The sequence below is a fragment of the Jaculus jaculus genome, chromosome 5 (assembly GCF_020740685.1).
Source record: "Jaculus jaculus isolate mJacJac1 chromosome 5, mJacJac1.mat.Y.cur, whole genome shotgun sequence".
NCBI classification, from domain to species: Eukaryota; Metazoa; Chordata; class Mammalia; order Rodentia; family Dipodidae; genus Jaculus; species Jaculus jaculus.
In genome coordinates, this window is record NC_059106.1 from 53,068,857 (window position 1) to 53,095,585 (window position 26,729).

The following is a 26,729-nucleotide window of genomic DNA, read 5'->3' on the forward strand; positions in this document are numbered from 1 at the left end:
CACATGTGTGGCCTCAGCTGAGCTGGGCTCTCACTCCCCAGAAGGTGAGGCCTGGCTTCCTCCAGGTGGATGTGAGCATTCCCCACAGAACTACTTGGGCCCTGGACATAGAAACCATCATTTTTGCTACATTCTACTTAGCAGAATGCCAAGGTCAATCTAGAGCCAAGGGGTGGGCAGAGACTGCTTCTTGATGGTCACACTGAGCATTACAACATGAAAACAGCCAAACAGGGAGGCCAACACAGTCATGGCCATATTAGCAACTCACCGTTCCAGTGTGGCGCCATAAACCTCAGAATCCACTTCAATTAAGCTACTTCCATGTTTATTAAACAGAACCAGACACTTCTGAATCACATTTGGAATTTGGGACACCTTTGACTGACTCATCTATGCCCCCTCCTCCTTGTTTCACAATGTCTTCCTGGCCATGACACCCACCTGACAGGAGGGGGTATTAGCATGCTTGTCTCCTGAGACATGAGACCTGCATCAGTTGCTCCTGCCAAGGGTTTACAGAGGGCAGAACTCCAGCAAATGACAGGGAGTCTTGAGGTGTAACCCTGGGATCCCTGCTTTGTTCCCAGGCCAGACCTGGGTTGAGGGCCTGGCTCCCCAGTTGGCCTTGCATCCTGCCTTGGATGGAGGTGGAAGAGAGTTTTAGGCTAGATCCTGGGCTTTTCCCTCATGGAACCTTCCTAGGAGGGGGCTGGGACCATCTCTCTGAACTTACTTCTGCTGGAATGTGTCACTTACTTAGTAGAGACCTATGGTCCATCTCCAGGGTTTCTCATCTTCATTCCTAACCTCCGGTCCTTGGGTGCCAAGTGAGAAGATACACCACAGGCCACAGTGCTGAAGGGTGAACTGCGGGGCCTGTCAGAGCTGGCCCAAGAGAGCTTTCCAGAGCAGAGGCCACTTGACAAGAGGCCCCTGGCCTCTCTAGCACTGGTGTTTGCGCCTGCCACACTGGGGCCGGCTGGGGAAGAACTGCTTGAAGTTTTTCTCATAGGTGGGCAGGCTCTCTCTGAAGCAGTACACGGACTGCCTGTCACACTCGCAGGCCTTCACCTGGCAGAGGCAGCTGCCACCAGGACTTGGGGTGCATCCACCTGCAGAGACACACAGGGTCACTGGTGGCTGACTATCCACCCTCCAGCTTGGTTCTTAGAGAAGGGCTAGGGGAGTGGTCTAGGGAAGCTATAGGGGTCAAAGGCTGAAGGCAAGAAGGGAGGAAGCTGGGAGTCTTTTTCGTGGTAGTTTGATAGGCGGGGTCTCCCATAGCCCCATGTGTTTTGAATACTTGCTCCCCAACTAGTGGGGCCTTTGGGAGGTGGAGCCTTGATAGAGGAGGTGTGTCACTGGGGACCAGCCTAGGGATTTTATAGCCCACCTCCACTTGCCAGAGCCAGCTAGCTCACTCTTGCAGCGTCCTCCTTGCTGCTGTGACAAGATGTGACTCCCTGGATGACTGCTCTGCTATGCTTTCCCTGCCGTGATGAGACTTCCCCTAGAAACTCTATTCCCGTAAGCTGCTTCTCGTCTGGCAGCAACAAGAAGGTAACTGAAATAGTTTTCCTTTACCCATAGGCCCTTTCCCCGTTGAATCTGGGCCTCCTATTACACCACAGTGAGGAGAGTTTAGAAGGAAGCAAAGGGGTTAGAGAAGAAGGCCTGTATTTTGGGAGTCCTTGAACTACTGCCTGAAGGTAACTCACGGGCCAAGAGATCTGGCAGGACCCAATTCCTCAAAGTACATCTCCTATTTCCAAATGCTGGCTTGACATCCTATGTGGATGTCCCAGACATCTGCAACTGGGAACCTTCAAAAAGACACCTTGGATTCAGACTCTCACATGCTTCTAGGAGCTAGCCTCATTCCCCCTCCTTTGACTGCCAGTATCCAGTCTCCCAGCAAGTACCATGGATTTTCCCCATGTTTAGCCTTTTTGATGTTTTGCCCTCTTTGTCATCCTTACCACTACCCAAATTCCTGTCACCATCAACTATTTTAAAAAAAAGTCTTATTTATTTGTAAGAGGAGAGAGAGAGAAAGAATGGCCACACCGGGCCTCATGCTACTACAAATGAACTTCAGACACACAGGCACCACTCTGTGTGTCTGCTTTACATGGGTACTGGGTAACTGAAAGCAGGCTGTCAGGCTGTACAAAGCAAGCATCTTTCCCATCCCTGTCACTAGTTCTTAATAGAAAGAAATAAGCTGGGATAGTCTTAAAATGTCAATGAAATTATGCTCCTTTCCCTACTTAAAGCCACACTGTGGCTTCCAGGTAATTGGGGAAGACGTATCCAGCCCTTGTGGTGACCCACAGCACATTCGCTGCAACGCACAACCTTCCCCAGTGTCCCGTTCCTCATCAAACCACAGCCGCCCCGCCCCGATGAGCTCCAGTCACGCGGGCCTTGCGCTGCTTGTCTCCTGGGGCCTCTGCACGTGCTGTTCTCTTGATCTAGACTTTTCTCTCCAGAAACTCAAAGGGTGAAATCCATGGCCCCTTAGAGGCTGTCCCTATCCACCTGGTCTAAAGCTCTTCCCGGCCACTCTCATGGGCGGGTTCCTTGTGGACATCATTTGCATACTTTTCACAATTTACACTTCTCTCACTTGCTGACTTGCCGGTCTCTCCTGGGCAGAGTGTAAGCGCTGTGAGGCTGGGACTCTGTCTGGATGATCTCAGCATCTCCAATGCTCAGAACAGGTGCGGTTCAGGGGAGTTGCTCAGGACACAGCTGCGGCGGAAATGAATGAAGCTGTGTGGGTGTTGGGGGGCTTTGGAATCCAGTATGTACCCTTTCCCTGAGAAGTCATAGATGTAGGCCTCTGAATGAAGTCGGAGGCCCGGTGCACTCAGTGTGTGTGTGTGTGTGTGTGTACACAGATGTGCATGGGGTCATCTAAGGTACCCCCTCACCTTTCTGCACACTCTATCTATTCAGTTCTGCTCTACTATAGAGCTATGTAAGGAAGAAGGTTGACTGGCTCCGTTGCTTGTGACCCCATGGCGTACAACGTAGGTGTTTCCAGGGATAAAGTGGTTCTGGCCAAAAAGGCACAGTAGGGCCCTTCCCTGGACACTGGTGGCTGGTGCTTACTGCATGGACACCTGCTGCTTTGTGGCAGCAGCCCCACGATTCATGACTCCATATATACAGAGAAACCACCCTCTGCTGGGCCTGTGCTGGCTGCAGGCCATCTGTCTGCCCTCTCCACAGCCCAGATTCCTGCTGAGGCAGTCCGTTCTGGCTGGGGATGCAATTTCTCAGAGCAGACGCCACCACCCCGCATCTCAGCTGCCCCCAGCCACTCCCCCTCGGAGAGGTGCCAGGGATGTTCACACCACTCCCACTCCTCCTGTCACTGGGACCCACTTTTGCCCTCCCACGTTTCCTTCTCCATCTGTGATAGTGTGCCCAGATCCATCCAGCCTTAGCCCTCCGTGGGCTCTTCCCCTGAACTTGGGCCCATACATGCCTCTCTTCTCCACTGTACCCAGCACATCCCTGTATCCCTCCTCAAACTGCAGGCACAGCTGAAGTCCCATCCTCTAAAGGGGGTACAGAAGACTTAGAAACACGCTCTGCCCCAGGTAGCCTGCTCTCCTGCCACTCGGGAAACCCAAAACCAGTCACCATTTTCTCTGTCCTCAGCCACCTTCTTTTCCCTCCTTTTATTGTGGACTTCTCTGTTTATCTGTTTTCTGCCCCGCTCCCTCCTTTGCATTTCTTCTTTCTTGCATCTCAGTTGTCTAGGCTCCTCCTTCTTTTCTCTCCCGTCCTTTCCCTCTGGCTTTGTCTTCCTGACCTTTCCATATGGGATGTGTCTATTCTCATGTAACTCCACCTCTAATGGCTTGCCCAGTCCCTGATGTTCACTCTGATCTTAGGCAGTGACTCTCCCTGAGAAAGGTCACTGTGGCAGCCTCCTCAGCCATGCCAGGGCTGGGTGTGTCATAAGCTGGAAAACAAAACAAAACAAAACACAGCCCTAAGCTGAAGAATGCCATCTTCACCAGCTGCTTTTTGAAAAAGTCCAAGTCAGAGCTGGGGAGATGGCTCAGTGGTTAAAAGTGCTGGCTGTACAAGCTGATGACTGGAGTTAGGATCAATTCCCCAAGCCCCCAGACACAAGCAGTGTGTGGTCTGTAATTCCAAATGCACCTATGGTAATGGGAGGAGGGGAGGAGGACCCTGAAGCTGGAGGGTCAGCCAGTCTGGCCTTTCCAGCAGCAAACAGAAGAGACCCGTCTTAAACAAGGTGAGAGGTGAGGAGTGACACACCAATGTTGTCCTCTGACCTCCACACATAAGCTGCGGCATAGGCAGACACACACACACACACACACACACACACACACACACACACACACACACACAGAGCCTAAGTCCAAATCCTTCAGATCCTAATACTTCCATGTGCTAAGGGGGAAATGGAGACACGAGAAAATTAACCAACAGCACCAAAATATTCTTTTTCATTCCACAAATTACATCCCCACAAATGAGACAAGGTGACTGACCTATCCTCCTGCCTTGTGACTAGCTCCACCCCTGGCCAGGCAGGTTTCTATCTGGGTTCTGGCCTGGGTCTTTTTTTTTTTCTCCCCATGGCATTCTTGTTCAATCTCAGGATCTGACACCCTCTCAGGTTCCCAGCTGGAGCCCAGACTTCTCCCAAGAGCTCCTGTCTTCAATACAAGTGACCACTTGCCCCCCCACTTGGATGTCTGATATATGTATTAATCCATTTTCCACTGAAATAGCTAGACACTGCATAACTTACAAAGTTGTTGGCTTACAGTTTTGAAAGCTGCAGGCAGCATGGTGCCGGCTCAGGCGAAGGCTACGGTGCCTTCATCGCACGGTGACAGATAGCAACACACGGCGTGTGTGCAGGCAAGAAGGAGGAGGCACAGAGGACAACAGGAAGCTGGAGGCACTGGGAGGGATCAACACTGCCATTTCATAGCAGTCTTCAAGTGGGAACTAGCTATCATCCCATGAGGACTACCTTAGTCTTTTCTGAAAGGAGCACCCCCAGTGACCTAACTACCTCCCACTAGGCCCCACCTCTTAAAGGTCCCACCACGTATAAAAATTACCATCTTAGGAAACAATCTTCCCATATTCAAACCCTTTAGCAACACACTTGAACCCTATCTAATCATAGCCCACCTCCAGCTCCATGGGACGCACACCAAACTCCCCGTCTTTGTGGTCTGTTCTCCCTCATCTTCAAAAGCTCCTGATCTGTGGATGCTCAAGCCAAGACCTGCCATTTAGCCGTCAGCTTCTGTCTCTTTCAACCTCACATCTAATCCACTGCAGGCCCTGACACCTTGACCTCCAAAGCACAGCCATCTGACTGTTACTTCTCATCCTTCTGTCACCACCCTAGTTCAAGCTACGTGCTCTTCAGGGCATCTCCTAGGACCTCCTCTCTCCTGTCATGCTCCCTCCTCCTCATCACAGCAGTGACAGTGGTCTTCCTAGAGCAATGTCAGTGCCTCCCTTGTCCCTGCTGACCATGACCCAAGTGCTCACCTTTTGCCGAAGCAGAAAGCAAGCTTCTTGGCCCGCCTAGAGCAATGCTTGACTTTATCTCTGCTCCTTCCTCAGGCCCTATGCTCTTTCCATATTTGTCCCAAAATCTCTTACCTCTATCATCAGACCTTTAGCCCATCCCTCCCAGACAGAGCCTGTCTCCTTGTCTGATCTGTTCTAAAGAACTAGTTCCTATCTGAATGCATTTTATTGTGAAAATACCATGGGCTCCTGCCTTCCCTGGAGCACAAGTTCCTCCAAGGTAGGTATTCTGTCTTTCTCACTGTTAATCTCCAGTCCAAATGCCCATCAAGGCTCTCTCACTGTTTGCTGGTGGCCTCATTAGCTTTTCTTACGTGGCCACAGAAAGGAGTCTGTCCAGGAACCAAGAAGTCAAGTTCTAGTCCCAAATCTGCAGCTCATAGGCTTTACGATCTTGGGAAGGTTGCTTCTCTTTCCTAAGCCTTTCTCCTAGTGTTCCAAAGGGGATAAAGATGTGTGCATTGTGTATTTCATGATCTTTTTCATTCGTTCACTCATTAAGCAAACAGGCATCAAGTCCTTAGGATGTGCCTGGCCTTTGGCTAGAAACTGGGGGATACAGACATGAGGAAGCACACTTCCAGATTATATAGGCCCAGGGACATCATTTTCCATAGCCTCTATGAGAATGAGTGTACCCGAGACAGGCGTGCCTTGTGTGGTGGTTTGAATGTGATGCATCCCCCACAGGCTCATGTTTTAAACACTTTGTGGCACTATTCTGGGAGATGGTAGAAACTTTAGGAGGAAGGGCCTAGCTGGAGAAAGTAGGTCACTGGAGAGAGCCTTTGTGAATTGTATCTGATCCAGTCTCTTCTTCACTGTTTCCTGCCTGCCACATTTTCTTACTACCATGAAGTCCTGCTTTTCCACAGGTCCAGAATCAAGAGCTATGGAGTAAAAGCTGTGAAGCTGTGAGCTAAACTGAATCTTTCCTGGAGTTTTAAAACTCAGTGTGTGTGTGTGTGTGTGTGTGTGTGTGTGTGTGTGTGTGTGTTTGCGCACGCACATGCCACAGGCATGCATGTGGAGGTGTCTGTCTTCATCTTCCTCCTTGTTTATCACAGGGTCTCTTGTTTGCCACTGCATATGCCAGGCTACCTGGCCTGCCAGTTTCAGGGTATTCTCCTGTCTTTGCCTCCCTTCTTGCCAGAGGAGCACTGGGATTACAGATGCTTGCTACCACATCTAGCTTTATGTGGATTCCAGGGATCTGAACTCAAGTCCTCAACCTTGTGTGGCAAGCACTTTCCCCACTGAGTGCCCTCTCCAAGCCCATCCTAGCTTTCAAATTGTTCTCTTAGGTATTTTGGTCACGTCTATGGAAAAAATGAATATAGGAAATGAGTTTGAGGACTCTTGGAGATGGACTAAATGTATTTCACATTATGGAATAGCCACGAGTCTTTGGAGATGGGGGTGGAATGCTATGGTTTGAATACAAAATGTCCCTCATAGACTTATGCATTGAAGGCTTGGTCCCTGCCTGCTGGTGCCATCTTAGGAGGTGGTAGAAACTTTAAGAGATGGAGCCTAGATGGAGGAAACAGGTCACTGTGGGCATTTCCTTGTCCTGGGCCCCTCTCTCTTTCTGCTTCTTGTATATTGTGATGCAAAGCCTCTCTTCTCTCACACACCACACTCCTGTGGTCATGATGTTTTTCCAAGTGCATGGGACCAAGAAATGATGGACTTAACTTGTGAAGCTATGAGCCAAAGTGAATCCTTCCTCCTTTAAGCTGGTTATGTCAGGTATTTTATCACAGGGATTTAATTTTTTTTTTTTTTTAGGCAAGCCAACAGACTAGCCTTTTTTATGCAAGGGGGTGGGGAGTGAGTGAGTGCGCTAGGGAGACAATTGGCACAACAGGGCCTCCATCCACCACAATCAAACTCCAGACACGTGTGCCCTCTTGTGCACATGTGCAACCTTGCGTGCTTATGTCACCTTGTGCACCTGGCTTACATGGGATCTGGAGAGTCAAACATGAGTCCTTAGGTTTCACAGGCAAGCACCTTAACCACTAAGCCATCTCTTCAGCCCTCACAAGGATTTAAAAAGTAACTAATACACCCACTACCTCCATGTAATGCATACTCGAGATGGGAGGAGGGGACACTGTTAGTCAACAAAGAAGGGATCAAGATATCAGAAAGACATGAATGCTGGGTGAGGAATGCCATCACAGCAGATGAGACAGGTCTTTGCAAACTAAACGTCCTGAGGTTTCCCCTTCCTCACCCCATAAGAGGCATGTGGATGGTGGTTCTTGTGGTTAGAACAAGCCTCTGTTTCCAACAGCCAGGTTCCCCCGACCCCACAAACACAGGCATGCATGTGTGGGTGAAAAGGGTGCCACTGAGGTGACCTTAGGATCCTTTACAAATTCCAAGTACTTATATCACCTCCTTCCCAGGAAGGAAGACCATCTCTGAAGCTGTCCCAGGACAACTGCCCCCTTCAAACTAATTGGCCCCTGGGCTCCTTAAAAGACCTTTCTGTGCACTGATCTCAGGGTGGCATTTCAAGCTGTGGTCACACCAAGCTGTCGTCCCCTTTTTCCTCCTCTGCTCACCTGCCACATCTCTCCCCTCAGCCCTCCCTGAGCAGCCACTGGTTGCTAGGCAACCTGGGACTGGGCTTGGGTGCTGGGTTTCAGAACCTGGGAGGTGTTAACGCTTGCAGGGGAAGCTCTTTGAATGTCACTGTGACTCCGGTAGAGAAAGGGTTTGACTGCATGAGGCTCACAGTAATGAGTTTAGCCCTAGGGGAAGCAGGGCACTGCCAGCTCTTCGAAGAGCCCTGGGGAGGGTCATCGAGATGACCCCTATGTTTTCCACAGAATGAGGGGGGAAAGGGAGCCTGGGCCAAACCAGAAATCTCCACATGCGAATGGGAGGGCACTGACTAGGCACTGACTAAGGGCTTGCCCAGCCAGGGTCAGCCCTCACTCAGCAGCTTGTCACTGTGTCACTCTCGTCACTCGGCATCACACTTGAGCATGTGAGGTGGACATCAACCCCTTTCTGTGGGCACGGAGACCTGAGGCCCAGCTGAGAGAGGACAAGCTGGAGTCAGGCCTAGTTCTGCCCAGTGACTGCAAGGCATTTCAATAGGAATAGAAGGATCTAGGGCATTAGAGGCCAACACTGCCCAGCTGTCCTACCCACCCCTGGCTCGGGCAGAGCGTTTCACGAGCTGGCTAAGGATCATGAGACTTCTGTAGGTGACTGCCCTCCACAATCTCTGTAAGGCAGGTGGTGGGAGGCAGGAGACCCTGGGTCTGATTTCCTCATTACTTTTTTGGCTGTGTGTGACCTCAGCTATATCATTTACCCTCTGTGAGCCTCAGCATCCTTTCAGTAGTGGGGAGAATGAGCCGGGCCTATTTTTGAGGTCTATCATAGGGCTAACGTATGTGCAAAACATCTATTAAGAATGCACAGAAAAGGGCTGGTTCCATTGGTAACAGGCTGGTCACATAGTTTTATCCCTAGAGCCCAGGTAAAAGTACCTGGAGTGGTGGCACGCACCTGTAATTCCAGTGCTAGAGCGTCAGAAACATGAGGATGCCTGGGACTCACTGGCCACCTGGTCTGACCCAACTGGTGAGCTCCCAGCCAGTGAGAGACCCTGTCTCTGAGGAGGTGGATGGTGTTCCTGAGGTGACACCCGAGGTTGTCCCCTGGCCTCCATACACACCTGCACCCCACATATATACATGCATATACTCTTTATTTTGCACCCCAAATCTAACAGACACACATTTTAAAGAAAGAATGGACAGAAACTCTAGCTGCTGGGCACCTATTTCAGGAGTGAGAAAAGAGAGGCCCAGAAAACTCAGGCCAGGCAGAAGATTCGAGAGCACTGGGAAGGCACTTGCCCATCACTTTCATCAAGCCCTTACCCTCTATGGGCCTCAGTCTCTCCAAGGTGTCAATGAGGGATTGGCCTGTACAGTTTCCCCAGGTGTGTTCCTGTAAGCCCCTTGCTCTGTGCCTGGCCTAGAGCCACTCCAGCACTGGACAGAAACCTAGTGGGTGCTCAGTGAACACAGGAAGTGTAGGTGGATGTGCCTGGGTGCTTGTTTGTCCCATAGCAGCAGTAAGCTTCACATCAGAACCCAGACCATACGGCTCTGGGCTCCCTGGAGGGCAATGCTGATGCCTCTGCATGGGTATGGAAGCCTCCTCCCCCTCACTCGTGCCCTGCATGGGGCTCTGGACTACAGGAACACACGCCCAGGGCCAGGAGCACCATGCGGGGACATCTCATCCCAGTTCAGCTCCCAGGCGACTGCCTGCATCTCCTGTTGGCACATAGCATGCATCATCAAGGGCTCTGTCACCCACTGGACTTCTAGCTTCCACCCAGGTCACCTTCCTGCATTTTACTTATCTCCCAGGCTCCTGGCCTGGAAGGTGAGTGTCCAGGCCCACCTTTGCCCTCCTGAGCAGCCAGGAATAGGGGAAGGGCAGGGGCTTAGCCCAGGCTTCAGTGGGCAAAAGGCTCTTTCCACCTACTCAGACCCCACTTCTCTCTCTGCCACCTTTGCTGAGCATACTGCCGAGAGCACCCTTGAACATTCCTCTCCAGAAGTGAGGCCACACTTGAGGCTTTAAGGCCAAACTAAAGAAAGGGTAGGAAGAAGTCTTTGTGAGCCGGGTTGAGACAAAGGTTAAAAGGGATACCTTTGCTGTGCATCCCTTCCTCACGAATCCATAGCCAGGTGCTCCGACTCCTCTGTGTGGGGTAGATTCTTGGACTCTGGCCTTGGTAAGCATCACAATTGTATCGACACAAGCAATATTCTAAAGCCACCATCTCTGGTTCTTCCCCTGTCCCTGAAGAACACTGTGTGGCCTTAGATGTTGCCAAAAGAGATACTTTGTCTCTAGTCTGAGGCTGGCCCTGGGCAGAGCGTTCAGCTCAGGAAGTCCCTTTGCGCTCCCGTGGGGGAAGTGGGTGAGCTGCCGGCGCACCGTGTGCTTGGGCAGGGGCTGTGCAGGAGGGCAGCCAATTGGGCTGAAACAGGTCTTCCACTGCAGGGGTCCAAGACCTCAGCCCACCGTGTTTCTGTTCTTACAGTAGGTGCCAGGAAGACTTCACAGTCTTGGCTCTGGGTTTCAGGCTGTGCTGAGCTGGGTGGAGTGTTGGGAAGCCCTGAGTGGGAGCGCTGGGCAGCCAGCACAGGGTTACAGATCCTCTGCCCGGGGAGATGAGTGGAAGGGAGGTGGTCGTTTCCTGACCCAGAAAGGCTCGTAACTGAACTTAATATTCCTGAGAGGAAAATGATTCCCACAATTCCACCAGACCAGGCAGGAGGTGAGCTACATCCTGGAAGAGTCATGACCACCCTCTCCTCCCCCACTGGAATAATGAGACCCACCAAGGGAAGCTGCTCAAGGACTTCAAATGTCCATGCTCTTGAGGCTAGGCTGCCTTGCCCATATCCACATCCCCGACCCCAGAGCACAGCTGGGGACCAGGGGGGGCACTCCTCATGGATAGCCTGTGTACTTGTCCATTCTGGCACTTCTTCCCTTCCTGAGCCCCTCCTAGTAACTTTTGTGTCCCTCACCATAGTCACCCTTAACAATTATTTGTTTAGCTGAAGGACAGCTGAGCTGCTTTGTGAACACATGACAGAAGTAAGGAAGAATGTTAACGACCGCAGTTGCCAAGGGAAGCTGCAGAGTCAATGTACTCTCCCCGTCAATGACTCTTCAGTAAGCACACACTATACACTAGGCTCTGGGTTCCCTGTGAGAACTGGATATTGAGCTGTGGGCAGAAGAGACCAGGGCAAAGCCAAGAGAGGACTCTCCAAGACACTGACTCCCAGAATCGTCCCTTTTTATCTCCAAACACTTAGGAAAGTCTCACTTCTTAAAAGACCAGTGAGGAGTGTTTCCCTATGGGGCAGGCTACTCACAGGCCACCGTCCCATTGATGATGTGGAACTGGTAATTGTTCAGCAGCGGCTGGCAGCCTAGCACCTTGAGTTCCTTATAGCAGCAGTCATGTGCCAAGCAGCACCTGAGGGCCAAGAGCAGGAGACTAAGCATGGGTCCCTGGGAAGGACCTTGGGTGGAAGCTGGAAGGGACTCACCTGCCTCTTCCCTGGGCCAGAAGGCCCTGGAAGTGGGGAGGTGAATTACCAATACAGTTGTACCTCTGTACCCAAGAGGGATGACTTCCAGGACCCCCAAGGATGTTTATTGTGGTTTCAAAGTATAATGTCCCCCATAGGCTCATGTGTTTGAACACTTGGTACCTGGTGGGTGGCTCTGTTTGCAAGGTTGTAGAACCTTTAGGAGGTGGGGCCATGCTGGAGGAAGTAGGTCACTGGTGGGGTGGACCTTGAGGTTTTACAGTCCAGCCCCACTTCCTATCCATCAGTCTGCTTCCTGATCATGAATAAGATGTGACCAGCTCTGCTCCTACTCCTGCCACCATGCCTTGGTCACCATGAAATTTCTCCTTGAAACTGTAAACCAAATTAAGCCCTTTCCTCCCTTAAGTTGCTTCTGGTCAGTTCTTTGCAAATAGCAATGAGAAAGCAACTGTTACAATACCCAAGTCCTCAGATGGTCAAGTTCCTTACATATAAATGATGCAATGTTTATGTCTAGCTCATGTGCATCCTCCTGATGTCTTAAATCATCTCTAGACTTACAATCCTAAAACAAGGTACATGCTGTGTAAACAGCTTTACACTGCATTGTTTAGGAGAAATGGCAAGAAAAATGTCTGTACATGTGCTTAGTACATATGTAACTATTTTCAAACATTTTCTATCAGAGGCTTGTGGGACTGAACTGTGGATACAAAGAGTTGACTGTAGTATTAAAAATAAGTAGATTGTCCTAGTGGCATTTACCTGTGATCCCAGCACTAAGGAGGCTGTGGTGGGAGGATTCTGAGTTCAAGGCTATCCTGGCCTACACAGTAATGTCCTATCTCACAAACAAGCTAGCAGACAAATGAAAACTAATAAAAATAACCAGTAGCATTGATTTATGGGGCCCTCTCTAGAATCTACTCCTGTCTCATTAGGTGTTTACAGTCCCCTGATAAAGTGTAGTGTTGTTACCCTTCTGTAGGGGAGAGGAGATGCAGAGATGTGAGTTCCCCCAAATGACATAGGATGGGTGACTCAACTGTGGGTCATTTAACTAGTTCTTTCCTGAACATCTTCTATGTGCCACAGACTGAGATTGTCTCTGGAGAGGTCACTGTCAGTAAATCCAGAGGCAGTCTCAATCTCACTATGCTCAGAGCTGGTTGGGGGGCATAGCAGGAGGGTATCTGAGGAGGGAAGCCAGCTGGGACCAGCTTCATCCCAATTCCTCAACCAGGGGCAACAATGCAGAAACCTGGGGTTGGAGTCTAGGGCCCAAAACACACAGAAAAAAAAAATGTATCTGTCTCCTCTTGATATTCCCATCTACATGTGGGCTCTTGGCCACTGTCTGTCATTGTGGGCTCATAATGTGAGGTTTTGAATCCGCCTTTGAAACCCAGCAGACAATGTGCAGATAGTCAAGAAAAGAAAGTGGACTTGGAAATAGACAACTTTGGGTTCCAAGCCAGACTTGGCCACTTTGCATGGGAGTGCGTGGCTGAACTCTTAGTCTGGGACCTTTCTCTATCTTTATCTATAAGGTGGGTGGTGACATTCACTGTAAGGGCTGAGTCCCATCAAGGGGTTCAAACTCCAGGAGCCATGTTTCAGGCCCTGCTGTGGGGACATTTATCCTGAATGAGGCAAGGAGCACTTTGCCTTATTTCTTCAAATGAAATGACACACTCTCTAGCCTCCTCTCCACATGCTCACAGAGTACAGCAGCCTCCTTTCTTTCTAGAAACCACACACCCCATTCCATCCTTAGGAGTCATTCTGGAAGCCGGCTTTGTGCCATGTGACCACCCCCAGATGGACAACTTTTGCAAACTGGGCCATTTGGGTTCTCTCGCCTAAAATATGGAATTAGGGCTGGGAGCTGGAAGGACAATTTTGCTGAGCCCACAGTCCTAAATGGGGCAGCTGAGAAAAGAGCACACTTGCCTAAGCTCCCGAGTAAGACTTCCATGGAGGGAACTGAGGTGGAGCTCAGTGGTACCCTTGTCTAGCATACATGAATATCTGGGGTCAAGCCCCAGCACTTCAGTAAATGCATGCATAAATTTTAAGCTGGGCATGGTGGTGTACAACTGTAATCCCAATACTTGAGAGGCTGAAGCAGGAGGCTCAACAATTCAAGGCCAAAAAAAAAAAAAAAAAAAAAGAATTCAGTGCCAATCTGGACTATATAGTAATGTTGAGAGGCCTGCATGAACCATGCAATAAGACTCTGCCTGAAAAACTTCAAGACAGGGATGGTAGCATAATCTAAGTTGAGACCCTTGGGCCCCAGGGAGTACAGGGCACATATGAGAAGCTGACCTTGGCCCTGGGTTTCTCTGGACCCACGCCAAGACTCTCCCATTCAGTCTCATGTACCTTCAGCTCCTTTCTGACACTTGCTAGGCAGGAACACTAACACCCACCCTGATCGTATGTGCAAATTTCAATGCCGATGAATTGATGGGTAGCCCCAAAACCTCTGCATCACCTGTCTGTGGCATCCACAGGGATCCCTTTGCCCCCGAGCCCACAGTAACAGCCATATCCGTAATAGGAAAAGAAGGCACTCCGCCCGGTGATGTGCTTGACCATCCTTTGGAACTGCCAGAAGCTGCTGAGGGTGGGGGCCGTCCCTGCCAAGGAGAACACAGAGAACAAGAAAAGCTGTTGTGAGCCCAAGGCTGTGCCAACGGGCCCTGGCTACAGCCCTTGTGGTCAGGCTGTCCAGAGCCCGACCACAAGACACAAGCCTGGCTTTTTCATGGAAAAGAAAGTAAGATCAGTCACCCCGTCACCAGGGATGTTTCTTGCTAACCCAGAATGGGCCCCCAGGATCTCCAATGTTTAGGACAACACTCTTTCACTAATCAGATTTGATGTGAGGTTAAGTGGAAAAGTTCAAGGCCAGACTGTCAGTCAGCCTCTACAGATAGTATTGCAATCTCTTAGGAGGAGCAAAACGCAGAGGTGAGATATAGGGAAGACATCCTCAAGACATTCCACAAATTATAAATACACATAGACCCAGCAATTTCTTTTTCTATTTTTTTTTTTTGTTTGTTTGTTTTCTGAGGTAAGGTCTCATGCTAGCTCAGGCTGACCTGGAATTCACTATGTAGTCTCAGGGTGGCCTCAAACTCTCAGCGATCCTCCTACCTCTGCCTCCCAAGTGCCGGGATTAAAGGCGTGCGCCACCACACCTGGCCTATTTTTTTTTTTTTTTTTTGGATGCGAGGTCTTGCTCTGTAACACTGACTGGCCTTGAACTCACAATGTATTCCAGGCTGGCTTTGAACTTACAGCAGTCTTCCTCCCTCTGTCTCCCGAGAGATGGGATTAAAACGTGCACCATCAGGCCTGGCTTTTGTATATTTTATTTTATTTTTATCTTTTATTTTTTAAATTTTTTAAATTTACTTATTTGAGAGTGAAAGACACAGAGAGAAAGACAGATAGAGGGAGAGAGAGAGAGAATGGGCGCACCAGGGCTTCCAGCCTCTGCAAACGAACTCCAGACGCGTGCGCCCCCTTGTGCATCTGGCTAACGTGGGACCTGGGGAACCGAGCCTCGAACCGGGGTCCTTAGGCTTCACAGGCAAGCGCTTAACCGCTAAGCCATCTCTCCAGCCCTATATATTTTATTTTTAAAAGTATGTGTGGAGGTGGCACCCCAGTATGCTCGCCTGTGGCAGGGTGGGACTCTCCTCTGTGGTGACCGGAGTGGCAGATCTGGTGTCCCGCTCCATCACTCTTCTGTCAGGTCTTGTTTTGAATCAGTCTCTTTACTGATGCTGGAGCTTGCGGGGCTCTGGCAGCTCTCTGCTCTCTGCTCCCCTGTGGGACTGGGTTATAGGCACATGGTTCTGTGTGCCTATATATTTACATGGGATTTGGAGATTCAAACTTGGGCTTCCTCATGCCTTCAAGCTTGTGAGTGAAGTGCACTTAACCACTGAGCCATCTTTCTAGCCCCGTTTTTAAACAGTTTTAAAGCAAATTTCACTTCTACAGAATGTTTACTAGCATGGCCACAGACACATACACAAGAATGTTTGCTAGCAGCATTATTTGTGACTTCAGAACACCGGAAGCCACCCCCGTGCTCACTGACAGGAGGGTCACAACCCAGGCATGCATCTTAGAAATATACAGCCTTTAATCACAGTATCTGTACGCGGCAGGACTGAGGAGGCAGAGGAAGAACCTGAACACATTTATTTTACATTCTTCTATGAAGTTTTTTAATAAGCCTACATTCCTTCTCTATTATAATGGTGTTTCAAATGTGTGTATTTGTGCAGAAGAATGTCACAAATTTGAGCAGAAATCCAGAGGCTATAGCAAACTCAACACTAAATCAGACTTCCACCATGCCAGCCAAGGCTCAGGGAATACTGTTGAAGAAAGGGCACAGGGTGGGTAGGATAAGCACAAGCCATTGTCCCCCCACCAACCACACAGACTGACTGAGACCTTCAGGCCCCCACAGTGAATATCAATAATCCCACTGTTGAGGGCCCTCACTGGAATGGGGAAGGGAATGAGAGCTATAAGAGTATAACTTTCATAAAACAAAATTTAATTTAAAAATAAAACTGCAAAAAATTTAAAAATTAAAAAGAATTCCTTAGAGTAGTTATATCTGGGTATATAAAAGGACTGGACACTGAGAAGGATGAAGAGGGATGCACCCTGTTAAAATTATGCTTATTTGATCTTTTTTTTTTCTGAGATATGGTCTCAGGTAACCCAGGTTGGACTTGAACTCTGCCTGTAGCTAACTTCTGAGCCTGAGCCTATAATCCTAGAACTTGGGAGGTGGACATAGGAGGCTCTGTGCATGGTAGACAAGTACTCTACCAACCGAGCTATATACCCAGCTTTGTATTTGTGTTTTTTTTAACTACAAATATATATATTATATTTACAACATCAAAAAATGCAACAGTGGAACCTGGAAGAAGAAAGAGTTTAGGAAGATTTCCTCAGGCACTTTTCCTCCTCAGCACTGAGGTAGACGCCTTGTCATACTGTATTGCTAGGAACAGTGGCGAGATGGGGGTTGAGGGGATCAGTGAAACCCAGGGTGTTCCTGATGTCCCAGAGGGACCCTACAGAGAGGGTAGGGCCATACTTGGGCGCAGGTCTTTCGACCACACTGTGAGGACTACAGAAATCATTCTTCTTGACTTACACCATGATTTTTGTTTGGTCTTGAAATAGGGTCTCACAGAACCAAGACTGATCTTGAACTCCTGATCTTCCTGTCTGCACTTCCCAAGTGCTGGGATCATAGGCATGTGCCACCATGCCTGGCATGACCTTGAATCCTAATCTACCACTGATGATGGGGAGAGAGGGCACCATGGATTTGACATCTGATGTCCTGGTAGCAGTGACACAAAATGGCCAACTGTTCACTAGTCATCCTGGTAAGCATGAATCAAACCAGCTAGAAATGTGTCTGCAGTTTTAACTTTAAGTAAAGGCAACCAGCATACAAAAGAAAAAACAAACAAAACAAAACAACAAAAACAATCTTCCGAGCCAGGAGTCATGAAACTACAGCCACAAACCCCTCTTCTTCTAGTACATGGTTAGAGACCTCAGCTTTCCTACAAGTCCTGGATGGCTCAGCACTGGCATCAGCCCATTTGAGAGCAGAAACAGAGGTGGAGAACTTTGCAAGGAGTCTAGTTCTCTTCTGAGTGACATGTGCCCTTCCCTTATCCAAGGGGCCACCCAGTGGCCCAGACAAGGACAACACCCTGGCCCTCCCCCAGCTGGCTTACTACTTACAGCAGGAGATGGAGACAATGAGAACAGCAATGACCTTCATTCCGGAGGAGACCAGGGGCCTGGGGTGCCAGGATTACACCTTCATCTGCCAGTTGAACTTCTGTTTGGGAAGGAAGTGATGGAAGTGGAACAAGGCCCTGTGAGCACAGGGGTGCAGGCCTTGGGGTGTCTGAGCAGAGAAGTCTTTTCCAGAACCAATTATCTCTAACTGCGATACCTTTCTTGGTATTCAGACTCAAAAAGAAAACATAAGAAGGGCTCAATTGTTTGAGAAGTGTACAAACTGTGGGCGTCTTCCTTTCTCTGGCAACATTATTCCTCTGGCTGTTTGCCCCACTTTGGAGGAGTCAGCAGCCCCCGTATTTCCAAGTTCAAATGGCATATATGCTGTCCTTCATGGAAGTCCACCTCAGAAAAGCATGGCTCCACTTACACGTACCACCACTGACAGCATTTCTCCTCTGATTCTCTGGTACCTGATCCTAAACTCACCCTTCAGCAGCTTGGCTTCCTCTCCTGTAAAGTGAGGCCAAACATCTCTGTCGGTCATGTCAAACCTTGGGCTGGGGAGACTGCCCAGAGGTTAAAGGCATTTGCTTGCAAAGTCAGCCAGTCCTGGTTTGATTCTCCAGTACCCACGAAAAGACATATGCACAAAGTGGCACATGTATCTGGAGCTCATCTGCAGTGATAAGAAGCTCTGGTACACTTTCTCTCTCTTTCTCTCTCTCATACACACACACTTTGTTTCACATACACAAATAAATAAAAATATTTTTTAAAATAATGTCAAACCTTTATGAGAAACTGCATGAGCTTCACAGTTATTAGATCATATAACTCTCACAGCAACTTAGGGTGTCCACTGTCAGGAGGGTAGAGCGTGGGCTGCACACACGTTACTTGCTGCAGCAGTTCCCGTCTAGTTGTAGGGACAGAATACCCAATCCAAAGCAGCTGATGAGAGAAAGGGGTTTATTTCAACTCTCAGTATTGAGGAGAAGCTTCATCCTGGCTGGAAAACTGCATGGCAAAGCAGAGGCTGGGCATCATACCCTGTCACATCAGCTGGGAAGGTAGCAGCAAGAGTGAGCTAGCTCTGAATACCCAGTGGGCTGGGCTAATAAACCTTAAAGTTGTCCCCAGTGACACACCTCCTCCAGCAATGCTCCACCTCCCAAAGGTTCCACTGGCTGGGGACGGAGTGTGAAGACACACGAGGCCATGGGGGACACTTCACATTCCAGCTGCCACATATGACAACCTGAGTTCAGATTCCCAGATCCCACAGAAAATGCTGTACAGGGAATGCCCATTACCCCAGCCCTCAGGTGGCGAGATGGGAGGTGGAGATAGGAGAACCCCACAAAGCCTGTGGGCCAGGGAGCCTTGAGTGCGCAGTGAAGGGGTGGGAAGTGAGAAGCAGTTCCTGAGGTTGTTCTCTGACCTCCAAAAACTCTGGGCGTGTGCGCACACACACGCACATGCACAATCACAGCAATACATATATATATGCACACACACATATATACACACACACACACATATTCCATCCAAGTACTAACCAGTCCCAATCCTGCTTAGCTTCCAAGATCCAATGAGATTGGGCATGTTCAGGGTGGAGTGGCTATAAAATCAGATTTTTTTCACCCAATGGCAAATTTTCCCAGAGAAACTTCAAATGGAGCATTCTGCCAGAGTGCTGCCAGAGTTCAGCAGGTGGCCTCTTTGGCACTCTTTGGCACAATTCTGGTAGATGCTGCGAGGCCTGGTTCTGGTTCATTTCAAATATTGTGCGGGACCTGTTTCTAATTAGGTTCTGTCTCTGCAGGAGCCTGAAAAAGTTGTGTGCAGGTTTGTCCCACAAAGAAAGGACCCTGGTCTTTTTAACGAGCAGGCGATGGGATTTCAGAGAGACAGAGAAAGGAGCCTGGTCATGAAATCTGACAGACAATCTTATTAAGCACCAACTGTATGCTCTGCTAATGAGAAAAGTCCAACAAGGTCCAGGGAAGGCTGCTGAGCTGGCTGCAGACACCACACGGATGGATACCATCTGAGTACAGGCCCAAAGTCCTATGTGGGCACAATTTCCATGACTGCTTCTCTGTTGGCTCTGGAGCATCCAGAGGGATCTTCAGGCATACTAGCTGCTCCCTGTGTTCTCACTGGGAACTGCCCTCTGCTACAGGGACCTGAGAGGCCCAAGGTCATGACTGCTCCCTATGAGGAGGGAGAAGCAGCCTCCAGTTAAGGCCTTGCTGAGTGATGGTTACATGGCTGGTCCCTTGCCTCTTTCTGGACAGCTCTGAAAAGGCTCTGGTAGCTCCGGAGTTCCTTGAAGGATCCGCCAAGACCTCAGCAACTACCTCCTCAGTGCCCTTCTCCCTTTGTGTCAACTGCTCCTACTGAGTGCACCAGCTTCTCCAGAGGTGCCAGTGTCTTCTGCTCCCTAGTCTTACCTTGTTTCCTTCCATGACTGTAGATGCTGGCAGCCTCCCAGCCAGGCAATGGGGTTCCCAGGGAGCCCAGTGGCTGCTCACATGGAGTGAGGAGCCCTGCTCTGATGACTAGTGATGAAGGCCTCTGAGGACTCACACAGGAGCTGTGAGCTCTCCTAGGAGCGTCACAGAAAGCATCCTAAAGGCAGGTTTTGAGGTGGCCAAGGATTCTCTTATCATTGGCTTCATCTCTCATTTCCTCACTGTCATCCTGCCACATAGATCCCATCACGTTCCCATTTGCTAGATGAGCTGATCATAGTGACTCACACCTTTTAACCCCAGTACTCAAGAAGAGGATTTCTATGAGTTCAAAGTCATCTTGCATTACAGAGTGAGTTCCAGGTCTAACAGCAAAAAAGAATCCATTTGACAGATGTGAGATAGAGGCTCAGAGATATAGCCACTAAGGCAATAAGCCAGGCCTCTTCCTCTTGTCCTGAATTCCAAATCCAGAGCTCTTCTCTCTCATTAGTCCTCTGCTTCAATGTCATGTCCTTGTGACATTTTGAAATGTCTCAGGGGATGTTCACAGACACTGACCTTCACAGCTCTGACCCAGGCAAGACAGACATGGCTCCCTCCACTTGACTCACTATTGGAGCTCAGGGGACTGTGCAGAAACAAAGCCAAGCGCCAGAGACCCAATGAAGGCATGGGCCCATGCCAACCCGTATGGCAGCAGCCAGTACATTGGGAGGTTTAGGAACCACCCTCTAGGTCATCTGCCAGACCCAGTAATTCACCATTTATAGAGTTCTGAAATAAGGCTTTTCTCCCCAGGAGAAAAGTCAGATGGAAAAACTCCTCAAGCTTCATGAGGATCAAGGTCACATCCATGTTGTCCTCTTAGCACCTACTTTGCAGCATCCCTGGCACATGGTAGTGGTGGGCACCATAATATTTTACTTATTTACTGCCCTGCATGATTTCTGAATACAATATATGCATTAATTACTAAATCTGCCTATCCTCAAGCTAGGTAAGGAAATGACCCACAGTTGCAGATAAGGGAAGAAGGTGTGGAGAGATGGGTAGTGCTGTAATCCCTGTATCGATTACCTTCTCCTTGTTGGGACAAACCACCCAGCCAGAAGCAGATTATGGGAGGGAAGGGTTTGTTTCCAGCTTACAGTCTCAAAGGGAAGTCATGTCAGGGACAGCATGGCAGAGCATAAGCTGGGCATCATATCTTGTCACATCAGCTGACAGGTAGCAGCAAGAGTGAGCTAGTTAGCACAGTCAAGTGGGGCTGGATTAATTAAACTCCAAGACCACCCCCCCCCAGTGACACACCTCCTCCAGCAAGGCTCCACTTCTCATATGTTCCACTAGCTGGGGCTCAAGCATAAGGCTTCATCACAGACACATGAAGCTATGGGGACATTTTACGTTCAAACCATCACACTTGAGGAATGAATGAATGAACCCTGAATGATCAAGGTCTCCTACTTTACCTTATGGAAATAAAGACAAAAATGATAATCTATTGAGCACCCATATGGGGCTAGGCTCAGCATGAAAATTATCACATGTAGCATCCTCTGAATATTCCAGATGAGGCATACATTCTGAACCTCAGTTCACTGAGTGATGGCAATGGAAAACAGCAGAGGTAAAGTACCTTGCTCTGCAACTGATGGGTCCCTGATAACCCCAGACGTGTCTGACCCCAAGCCTGACACTCCTCTTCACTTGCTCAATGATCATGGATCTGACAGCTATGCCTAGGCAAACGCAGCTGAGAAGTCAAGTCCTAAAACAACCCAAGCAGCTCAGTAGCCACCACTCTCTTGTGTTACGCACGGTTCTAACAAGCAGTTCGGTGGCCACCACTCTCTTGTGTTACGCACGGTTCTAACAAGCAGTTCGGTGGCCACCACTCTCTTGTGTTACGCACGGTTCTAACAAGTGGGTCAGTAGCCACCACTCTCTTGTGTTATGCACAGTTCTAACAAGCAGCTTGACCTCTTTTTCTCAGTAATTAAACAGATGTTAAGAGTAGCTTCTTTTTTAGTAGGAAGGCCAGGTAGAAATTACTTAAGTAACAATCACCTACATCTCAGGATCTGGCGCCGCTGAGAATAGGGGCAGATGGCTTGACCCACATCAATCACACTGCACCTGGAGTACAATGACTGATTCTGAGCTGCCAGAAAAGGTGGCATTGTACAAGAGATAGCAAGAATGGAGAGCACTGAGCTCTGATGCTATGTCAAAGAGGGTTTGGATTTGTTCTGTCACTTCCTGACCCTTAGCTTTGTGGCAGTGAGGTGGAGACAATGACCCCAGGTCCCCATGGTGCCAGCAAGATTCTAGAAGCCCCTGGTGTGAAAACATTTGGTCAATGGTGGACAATGTGAGTGACAGGGTTTCAGATGTCCTGCTTCACAAACCTGGAAGTAGGCAATACACATTTGGATATTTTCCAACAACATGGGAGAAGTAATAAAATGTAGTTCTTCAATGGTTTGGTTTTATTTTCCAGAAACTTCCCTGTTGCAGGACCCCTTAGACACTGATTTACCAGGAGAAATGATGAGTAACCATGTCACATGTTGACCTTGTCACCAAATTATCCATCTGGTTTGCCTTCCATGTTCTCAACCCCAAGTCCTGGCAGAATCAAGGACAGTGGAGGAAGACCCTGGGTCAAGAATGAAATCTAGAAGTTGGTGGTTTAATACAGGGCCACACACTCTCTAGGGATAAGCTGCCCTTGCCTTCAGCCAACCTGGGGAAGAGTAGAAGGACACTTATACCCCAAGCCAGGTATCCTTGGGTGTTTCCTTAGAAAAGCCAGCTGTAACATCAGTGGCACCATCATTACCAAGTGTGTCGGGGGAGGGGGTAGGGGAAAGGAGACTCATGTATCCTAAGGGACCTCTGGCTCACTATGCACTTGAACTGTGGATCATCCCAAGTGTTGGGATTACAGGCATGAGGTGCCACCACACCCGGTTTACACAGTGCTAGGGGTGGAACCCAGGGCTTCATGCCTGCTAGGTAGTACTCTACCCACTGAGCCACATCCCCAGTTCCCAGCACCATCGATTTCATTTTCATTTGCTAAGCGCCTACCATGTAGCAGGCAGTATACAAGTTAAGCAGGGGGTCCAAGATAGGCCAGCTCCTGCCCTTGGGGAGCTTGTCACTTACCCAAGGAGAACTCCTTAGTAACATGGAAACAAGGTCCTCGTGTGCCAGGCACGTTGTTAACACCTTCGTATGTATTGTCTCATTTCATTCCCAACAACCCTATTAAAATTTCCAGTCTACCGATAAGGAAACCAAGGTTTAGAGATGTTAAATCCTTTGCCCAAGGTACTCCCTGGCAAGCAGTACATTTGAGATCAGAACTAATGCTCTGACCCCAGAGCTCGTGCCTACAGGTCCTATGGTCAGTATAATAGACAGGTCTAGATAAAGTGCCATTTGGGAACATGTGGGTGGGAGTGGTATGTGGGTTCCTGGGTCCTTGCTCCGGGGGCGGCCTTGGTACCCCCAAAGGTGCCCAGGCAACTGGAGTGGGTGGAAGGAGTTTCAGTGAACAGCTCTCTCAGTTTATTGTCAGGGAAAATGGGTTTATAAGCATTTGAGGGTATGGGGGAGGACCCTAAGGGAATTGGATGTATCAAGTTCATTTCTGATGCCTAATTAACATATGGGGACATTCATTCCTCTGCCTGTTTCCCGAGATTTCAGTCTCTGTGTGTGTGTGCGTGTGTGTGTCTGTGTGTGTGTGTGTGTTTGTGTACTGAGTCTAGGCATCTAAGACAGCATCCTTTGAAGTCACCCACTGTGGGGCAGGCTGGAAGATAAAAGCAAGGACTCACTGGCTTCCTCTTCTTCCCTCCCAGCCTCCCCTCTGGGCTGCACATCATGTCACCCCGGTCAGCAAAGGCATGTGCTGTTGGACATGAAACAGACCGCAAGGCTTAGCCACCATTGCACCACACACCAGCAAGGGCACACACACACACACACACACACACACAGCACACGTGCACACAGTGGGTGAAAAACCAATTTGATCCTCAAAGGGTTGCATAATTCTTAGGTGATGTTAAAATAGCTGATGAAGAATCTACTTTAATCTCTTCTGAGTGGGCGCTGAAGGGCTGAAGAGCATCGTTTAGATATTCCTGACAGCATCATTAACAAGAAATAAGCCACCAGCTCTGAGCTGCAAAGCGTTAACTCCGAAACACAGTCATCTGCACCTTACCGGGGCCATCAATGCCACCTGGATATCCAGGGCGGGGCTTTGATAAAGGGAGGCCAGTCCCACAGGGCTGTCACCAGCAGCTCCCTCTGGGTTCATAGCTTCCTCTCTTGGGTGAGCAGACAAAATGACCCCAAAGAGCATGCTGTCTGCATGCCTGTGCCAATTGCAGCATACATAATCATGTCTGTGCCTGCACTCTACCCTGGGCTCAAACTCTTGAAAATAAACTAATTTGTAATTCCATCAGTGGACAATGGCTTCTCAGCTAAATTGTGAACGTGTTGGAGAAGAATTATAATTGTGCTTATATCAAAATCCCATGTTTACATGTCCAGGACAAAGCAAGCAGCAATTACTTTTGACACAGTGCTAGGTAATGAATCTATGATTATTCCTTTTTTTTGCATGTGTATGGATGTGTATTGTGTCTGCATGTATACATATGTGGGTGCACATACATGTGTGTATGCATGGGTGTGGAGGCCAAAAGTTGACATTAGATGTCTTCCTTCATTGTGCTCACAGAGACAAGGTCTCTCATTTGAATCCAGAGCTCACCAATTTGGCTTATCTAACGAGCTGGCTTCCCTGACTCTACTTCCTCCACCTCCCCGGTGCTGGGGTAACAGGCTGCCAGGCCAGCCCAGCAGTTACATACATGTGGGGATTCAAACTCAGGTCCTCGCACTTGCAAAGCAATGGTTAACCTACTGAGCCACCTCCCTAGACTGAATCTACATTTCTTAACTCTCTACTAGCATGAACTCCTGGTAATATAGTCACTAAGTTATTCCAAGAGTCTAAAAGAGAATCTAGTTGGAACTTTGATGCCATCACGATTTCAACTTGGAAAAAAGGCTTTATCCTTTAGGTTGAGCCAAGAAGATCAATGGGTTGGGTGTGGTGGCACACACCTTTTTTAATCCCAGCACTCAGGAGGCAGAGGTAGGAGGATCGCCGTGAGTTTGAGGCCAATGTGAGACTACATAGTGAATTCCAGGTCAGCCTGGACAAGAGTTAAACCCTACCTGGGGGAGAAGAAAAAAAAAAAAGGATGAATAAGAACTAGGAAAAGGTAAGGGTAGAATAGAGTGGGGGCGAATCAATCTTCAGGCCCAGGATTCACCAGCAGGAGGAAAGGTGTGGAGTCTAGGTAGGCTGTGTCATGCGTCCTCACTGAGGGGAGCAGGTTTCATACTGCCATGGAGGCAGGCACAGTTAACTTGGGAAAGAAGCAGACCAATCTTTTCCTTCTAAAAGACCAGAGAGAAAGCATCCATCTGCAAGCAGACCAGCTTATAAGGTCTATTTTTCTCTGCAAAGGGCAGGAGATTATCTTCCTGGAGGGAGGCTTAGGGAGGTGGACAACATTTGAAATAGCTGTTGAAATTAAAAAAAAAAAAAAAAAGCAAAATGAAACACAACAACAACAAAATTCATTGCTGGGGAGATGGCTCAGTAGTTAAAGATACTTGCTTGCAAAGTGTGCTGGCCTGTGTTCAATTCCCTAGTACCCACATAAAGCCAGAGGTGCATGTGTCTGGAGTTCATGTGCAGTGGTAAGAGGCCCTGGCAGCCATTCTCTCTCCCACTCTCTCTCTCTCTCCTTCTCTCCCTCTCTCTTTCTTTCTGTCTCTGTCCCAAAGTAACGTACCCGAGGAGGGAAAACAGAAAGCTGTCCGGGATGTTTGAGGGTCTGACTGGGGTCAGAGACCACACTTGCCCTTTTATCAACAGTTTTGTGATCTGCCAAGATTTCTTTAGTATTGGATATGGGTGGATCACATCACACGTATGGGAAGAGCAGGAGAGAGGTATGGAGGTTTCTTACCAAACAGATAGTTGAGGTAGTGGACCACAGGCTCTGAGCAGAGTGGGAAGAAGGCAATGCACTGGAATTCTCAAAGCTGTTGGAAGACAAGCACGGTGAGGTGATCAGAGCTGCTGGCGCACCCCGTCCCCTAGCTGATGGTGAGAACACCTAAGGGGGCGGGGTGGTGTGATCACAAGGCTTAGGCCGAGGCAGAGGAGTGGAAATGAGGTGAATCCTCTTTGAGGGCAATGATTTTGCTCCCCAGCGGGAGAGACCCTAAAAGCAACCACTAAGATCCTAGAGTTTGCAAGGCTTAACCCCATGACCTTATTTTCAAATGGAAATACTGATAGGGTCCGGGCCAGGGTCAAGGCAGGGGTTTGAGGTTGCTTCCCCCCCTCCCCCATCTCCCACGGGAGGCTAGAGGGCCCCTTCCCCTGGACGCACACTTCCCAGGAGAAGGTGAGGCAGGCCAGGGGCGTAGGAGGAGGAGGGCAGGAAGCCCGAGGGTTCCAAGGGTCCCGGCGCCTCCATGGGGCTCCTTATCTGCGGACCAGGGGCGGCTGGCACTCCGCCCTCCCAGGGCCCAGCTTCTCCAAGGGAGCAGGCACCAGGCCAGGCCGGAACCGGAAGCACGTGGCCCC

General features: G+C 49.2%; 1 protein-coding gene across 4 annotated transcripts; it reads right to left on the bottom strand.

The window, feature by feature from the left end:
• Window positions 1-311: 311 nt before the first annotated feature.
• Pla2g2c (phospholipase A2 group IIC) lies at window positions 312-26,701 on the bottom strand. 4 transcript variants are annotated; one of them, XM_045150336.1, is made up of 7 exons: window positions 26,533-26,701; window positions 26,104-26,179; window positions 18,339-18,500; window positions 17,544-17,643; window positions 14,233-14,377; window positions 11,550-11,653; window positions 312-1,115 (listed from the first exon to the last, which is right to left on the bottom strand). In XM_045150336.1, exons 4-7 carry the CDS (start codon window positions 17,581-17,583, stop codon window positions 946-948), a joined length of 459 nt encoding a protein of 152 aa, XP_045006271.1. In that variant the 5' UTR covers window positions 17,584-17,643; window positions 18,339-18,500; window positions 26,104-26,179; window positions 26,533-26,701; the 3' UTR covers window positions 312-945. The 4 variants fall into 4 exon arrangements, with proteins under 4 accessions (XP_045006271.1, XP_045006270.1, XP_045006272.1 ...); XM_045150335.1 differs by lacking the exon at window positions 18,339-18,500; XM_045150337.1 differs by lacking the exons at window positions 17,544-17,643; window positions 18,339-18,500.
• Between the last annotated feature and the right edge of the window lie 28 nt (window positions 26,702-26,729).

Excerpts from the sequence above, each read along its gene's own strand:
- Pla2g2c (XM_045150335.1), bottom strand. The coding sequence starts at position 17,583 with ATGAAGGTCATTGCTGTTCTCATTGTCTCCATCTCCTGCT. Across the intron at positions 11,654-14,232 it reads CCTGTGGATGCCACAGACAG|GTGCTGCTTGGCACATGACT; the intron begins GTGATGCAGAGG and ends CTTGGCCCTCAG. Across the intron at positions 1,116-11,549 it reads CATCAATGGGACGGTGGCCT|GTGGATGCACCCCAAGTCCT; the intron begins GTGAGTAGCCTG and ends GTGTCTCTGCAG.